Source organism: Octodon degus, unplaced genomic scaffold, assembly GCF_000260255.1.
Source record: "Octodon degus isolate 3935 unplaced genomic scaffold, OctDeg1.0 scaffold00072, whole genome shotgun sequence".
NCBI classification, from domain to species: domain Eukaryota; kingdom Metazoa; phylum Chordata; class Mammalia; order Rodentia; family Octodontidae; genus Octodon; species Octodon degus.
Window position 1 is genome coordinate 2,658,897 of NW_004524648.1, and position 5,111 is coordinate 2,664,007.

The window sequence follows — 5,111 nt, forward strand, 5'->3', positions numbered from 1 at the left end:
TGTTCTAGTAACTTTAAAGTAGTTTTGGATATTTACTTCCACAAAGGCTCAGAACTTCATAAATCACAGGACAAAAATTCAAATGCCAGTGAAGTCTGATCCATTTAATAATAATCTCTTCAAATTTTTAAGATCTAGCCACAGAAATCACAATCTTACGTGATTGTAGCCTGCCAGCAACCTATTTGAGATGATTTGTTTATACTCTCTTTCTTTAATCAAAGTATCTAATAATGTAACTTGCCTTCATATAAAGCTAGCTTCATTTCTTGCCTAGACTATCATAATAACCTCTGTTCTATTCCTGTTAATCCTATCCCCCAGTCTGCAGCCAGAATACTTTCCAAACTACAAAACCCTTAATGGCTGGGTGTGATGTCACACACACCTGTAATCCCCGCACATAGGAAGCTGAGGCAGGAGGATCACCATGAGTTCTGAGACGAGCCAGGGCTTAGAGTGAGTATAAAGCCAGCCTAAACTACATAAGCATAGTAGTTTCAAAAAAAACAATACCAAACCAACAACAAAAACTTTCAATAGCTCTTCACTCCACTTGGACAGAAGTAAATGCCTACAGGGTTCACACAATCTGAGCCCACACCATTTCTGACCCTATCTCTTACCATCTTCCTCGTTCTCTCTATTCTGGCCATATCGGCTTCCTTGCATTCCCGCAGGCCCTGCCTAAGGCCCTTTGCACAGGGTCTTCTCTCTGTCTGGAGTGGCCTTTCCACCCATCCCCATATCCCCCTTAGCCACATGGCAAGGTCCCTCACCTTCTTCGAACCTTTGCTCTAACAATACCTCCTCACTGACCCTACTTGGAATTAATTGGATATGATTCCATTTGCTGGTACTTGGTACTATTTACTGTGCAAATGGTGTTGTGTTTGCAAATTCCTTGCCTACATCTACGACTTCAAGTTTTACTTTTCTTTCAGCAGGTTAAATGTTCAACAGTTAGTTCTTTTTTTGGATTACTTTGATTTTAGCTTAGTTCATGCTGAGATATAGGTCTAGACTCAATGTTCTGCATATGGACAGCCAACCTCACTTTAAGTTAAAATAAATCTTCCTAGCCAAAAATCTCCCGGGACAGAATATTTACCATGAAGTCATTGCCAAGCTTGTAGTCTCCAATGCCATAGTTGTAAGTCAGCTCTGCAACAAAATGATCATCTTCAGGCCCGAATCCCACCATTGTTTTACTCCATTTCCCATCATAAGGCCTAGAAAATTGAAAGTAAATGAACACAGTGACCACACAAAAGCTACCTCAGCTCCCCTTCCCCAAAGAACTAGTGAACACAAGTAAGTGGGCAGTCCTTTCTGGTCCTGTGAGTTCACAAGATGAGATGACCACAAGAGGCTGAGAACAGCGATGGCTAGTGCTCAAGGGTCCCAGGCACAAGTTCCAAAGATCACTTGTTTGGCACTTACTAAAGGGAAAGATTCACTGATGTTTTCTTCAAAGGAGGAAACTGAATCCTAAAGACAGTTTTCCAACCTGACTTTATAGTTTATTTCTTTGCACATCAAACAGGCAAATCCCAGTAAGCCTCAAAACCTTCAGTTTATAGCTCAGACTTGTTACTGGCATCAGAAGTAGAGGTATCTTGTGGGACTGAGCCTTTAGCTTGTAGGCTCTGACATCAACTCCAAAGAGGTACAGAAATGAATTCAATGGTAGGACACCTAGTTGGTACTTGAAGAGCTAGAGAACAGCTTTGTGCACCAGAAATGTGTGAAAGTGGAGAGAAATGCAGGACGTCTGCAGCGTTCCTCAAGTTGTCTCCTTAATTTACTGTTTTCTTAATTTATTTCACTGTCTTACACTAACCTGAGGTTATTCAGAGTTTAAAGGAGATTTTAAGATTCCAAGTGTCATACCCATTACAGGCAGCTTTGCAGCCTTCTTCAAATTCTTCATGCCGCAGAACCTGGTACAAGCAATAGGATTGTAAAGTTCTATTAGCACCACATATTGTATACTTAGCACAAGCTAAAAGGTCAAAACATAAGACAGTATCATTTGTAAGCTTTATTTAAAGATGGGGGAAGGGAGGTACTTAGTATCTTTTTCAGGCTAAAGTACAGGTACAAAAGAGCAGTCTGATACAAGAGTCAGACCGGGAGAAAAATGATAACTCTCTTTAGATTCGGAAGCAACATTGTGTAATGAAAAAGGTCTGGTTTCTCTGGCTGCTATCCAACACTGCCTAACTCTGAGTAAGTAGCTTAGTCAAAGCATCTAACACAGAAGCCAGTACACAGTGGGCTCTCAAAGTCTTGATTTTTTAAAGACAGCCTCGCTATGCCCCTCAAAGTCTTAATTTTTATTTTCCTTTTAAATTTCCATTGCTACTATTGCAACTGAATAATCTCCTCCACTTCCTCCTCCTCATCTCTTCTTCTGATTGGCTTTGAACTCACTCTGCAGTTCAGGCTGGCCTCAAATTCACAGAGATCTTCCTACCTCAAGCAGCTTTCTGAATGCTGGGATTACCTCACGCCTGGTGAATGTTCTTTTAAAGACTACTAAAAATGATCTTTCATTGATCTTCCTCCTTAACATCACTATAACAGTATACTTCTTTTTTTTTTTTTTTTGTTTCTAATGCCTTCAAGGCATGACTGGCTGTCTTGTGTTGTGGGGATCGAACCACAGCAACCTGAGCCTGACTGCTTGGTTGAAGCAGCCACTTAAAGAACTGAGCTAAGGGGCAGGCCCCCAACAGTATACTTCTAAAATACAACTATTATTACAACACTGCCCTGTTCTAAAAATGTAAAAGAACTCCTCCCTTATCCAGCATAAAATCCTCATCCCTTATCACAACATTCAAAACTCTTATCAGAAGCAATTCCAGCCTACCTGGCTTGATATCTCATCTCTTTAACCTCAAATAAGTAACCTTAGCTAAATTAAAGGTACATAAAACTAATGGCATGTCCCAAATGAATCTTTGTATGGTTTACTCAGTTTAAGTAATAATTCATGGCTATGATCTTGATCTGGAAATCTTATCTATATTTAGAGGTCAACTTAAATGCAAAGTCTCCATGAATTATTTACTGGTGAGCCAGGTCAGAAAATTTATCTTTTTTTTTTTTTTTTTGCACAACTGGGGATTTAACTCCGGCCCTTGTGCCTGCCAGGCAAGCACTTATTCTACTGAGCTATCTCCCCAGCCCCTATCTTTTTCTTGTGTCATGTTGTGTTCATAGGGCTACAGACTGAACTCAGGGCCTCCTGTATGCTGGGGCAAGCACTGTACCAATGAGCTACATCCTCAACTCCTTTCGTATTTTTATAAAGTTGCTAACACTTACAGAAAAAAAAAATTTTTTTTTCAGAACTGGGAATTGAACTCGGGACCTTGTGCTACTGAGCCATCTCCCAGCCCTAGAACAAATATTGTTTATGCGTTGAATAGTACCTATATTTTGAACACCATCTAGCCAATAAATAACATGTTTAATCTTCACAAGAACCCTTTAACTAGTATGTCCAATATTATCTTTATATAATCAACATTTACCTTCACAACAACCTTTAGATCAATAAAGAAATACAGTTAAGGCAGAACCTTTAACCCCCAGTTCTGCAAAAACAAAAAACAAAGCTGTGCTTTATGGTTTTCTGCTATCATTTATCAAACTCTGGGTTCTAATGCTATTAGCTATGCACAAATGCAATTCCCATTTCCATTCTATCCCAGACCATGAGTTCTGAGGACAGATACCAAGATTATTTGCACCTTTCCTGAAAAGTCAACATAGTATCCTAAAAAAGAGCAGACATTTTAAAAACGATTGGCAAATCCAGGAATTCCTTTACCACATCTTCTGTAGTGTCCATACTACACGAAACTCATGCCCTTCCAAAGGCTAGTGTGCTTTCTACCCTCCTTTCTTTCTAGCTTATCATGAATTCCCCAGTAATTTCTGAGTTTTTAGCTAAGCGACTTCTGCAGAATTAGTTCTCAGGCCCAGAGATGGGCTGCTTCCAAGTACTGAGGAAATGGATTCTGTCCTCATTCTTAAATCTGAAGTGTTGAGAGTCAGAGTCAGAGTTAGATTTATCAGGGGAGACTGAGTACCCAAAAAAGAGACCATTCGAACCAACCATGACTAGAGCAGAACTCTGAAGAAGGAGGATAGCAATATCGAGCCCAGCCAGTATGGGCGTAGCGTGATCCTGTTTCTAAATAACTAAATACGAAAGAACGAAGGAAAGTACAAAATCCAGAGGATGTCGCTCAGTATGAAGAGTTTGGGTTCAAGCTACAGGACGGGGAGGGTCCGGGACGGGCAGGGGCGACTTTAAATATTCTGATCTACACAGAAATCAAAATTTACAAATATATAACTTTTTGCTTTTCCGTAGGCTGTAGTTTCCCAGGAGCAAAGGCTCATTAACACTCGTAAATGAACTAAATGATAAAGCAAGTCGTGTTAGTTCTTAAAAAAACTGTCTACACTTGATCTTAGCAAATTCAAAAACGACCGTACTTATTATACTCAGCGATTCGCACCGTTTACTGAAGGTGAAAATCCTACAACGCCAGGGAGGACTCTCGGCCTAACGTCAGGGAGTTCGATACATTTTTCGCAGTCCTCTGGCTTCACTACACAGCAACTTCTCCACCCCCCGCTTCACCAAGCGCGGCTCGGTCGCCCGTCCCAGCCGACCCCTTTTGCCCCAGGCCTCCACCTTCATCCCCAGGACATCCCGAAAGAAATGCGTCGTCTGGAAGCGATTTCCCACTTTGAACACAAAATGCAAAGCTCGGCGAGAAGTCATGTCTTCCAAAATCAAAGCGCCTCCACGGAACAGCAAGGCAACAGACACCGAACTGCGCGAGCGCATGTGACGTCATTAGACATCGCCCGCCGGCGACGGCGATCGCTGACGTAACTCTAGGCGCCAGGAAGATGGCTGCTCTGGCGAGATGCATGAGGTGTGCTGTGAAACCATCGTTGCCGGTCGTCCAGACTTGGGACCTCAGAGCGCGGCGCTGGGTCCGGGCGCTGCGGAGGAGCCCCGTGAAAGTAATATTCCCATCTGGAGAGGTGGTGGAAAGGAAGCGCGCTCCCGAGAAGCA

At 42.0% G+C, this 5,111-nt stretch overlaps 2 protein-coding genes across 2 annotated transcripts in view; one reads left to right on the plus strand and one right to left on the minus strand.

Moving 5' to 3' along the window:
- Glod4 (glyoxalase domain containing 4) overlaps window positions 1–4,869 on the minus strand; it is an 18,260-nt gene extending 13,391 nt beyond the window's left edge. Inside the window, exons 1-3 of the mRNA XM_023719842.1 lie at window positions 4,721–4,869; window positions 1,894–1,943; window positions 1,112–1,232 (exon numbers count right to left, since the gene is read on the minus strand). Of these exons, the coding sequence (XP_023575610.1) occupies window positions 1,112–1,232; window positions 1,894–1,943; window positions 4,721–4,810 (261 nt within the window). The 5' untranslated portion in view covers window positions 4,811–4,869. The remainder of the gene's footprint in view (window positions 1–1,111; window positions 1,233–1,893; window positions 1,944–4,720) is intronic.
- Window positions 4,870–4,937: 68 nt separating this feature from the next.
- The window catches only part of Mrm3 (mitochondrial rRNA methyltransferase 3), a 9,890-nt gene continuing 9,716 nt past the window's right edge, over window positions 4,938–5,111 (plus strand). Inside the window, exon 1 of the mRNA XM_004635479.2 lies at window positions 4,938–5,108. Within this exon, the coding sequence (XP_004635536.1) occupies window positions 4,942–5,108 (167 nt within the window). The 5' untranslated portion in view covers window positions 4,938–4,941. The remainder of the gene's footprint in view (window positions 5,109–5,111) is intronic.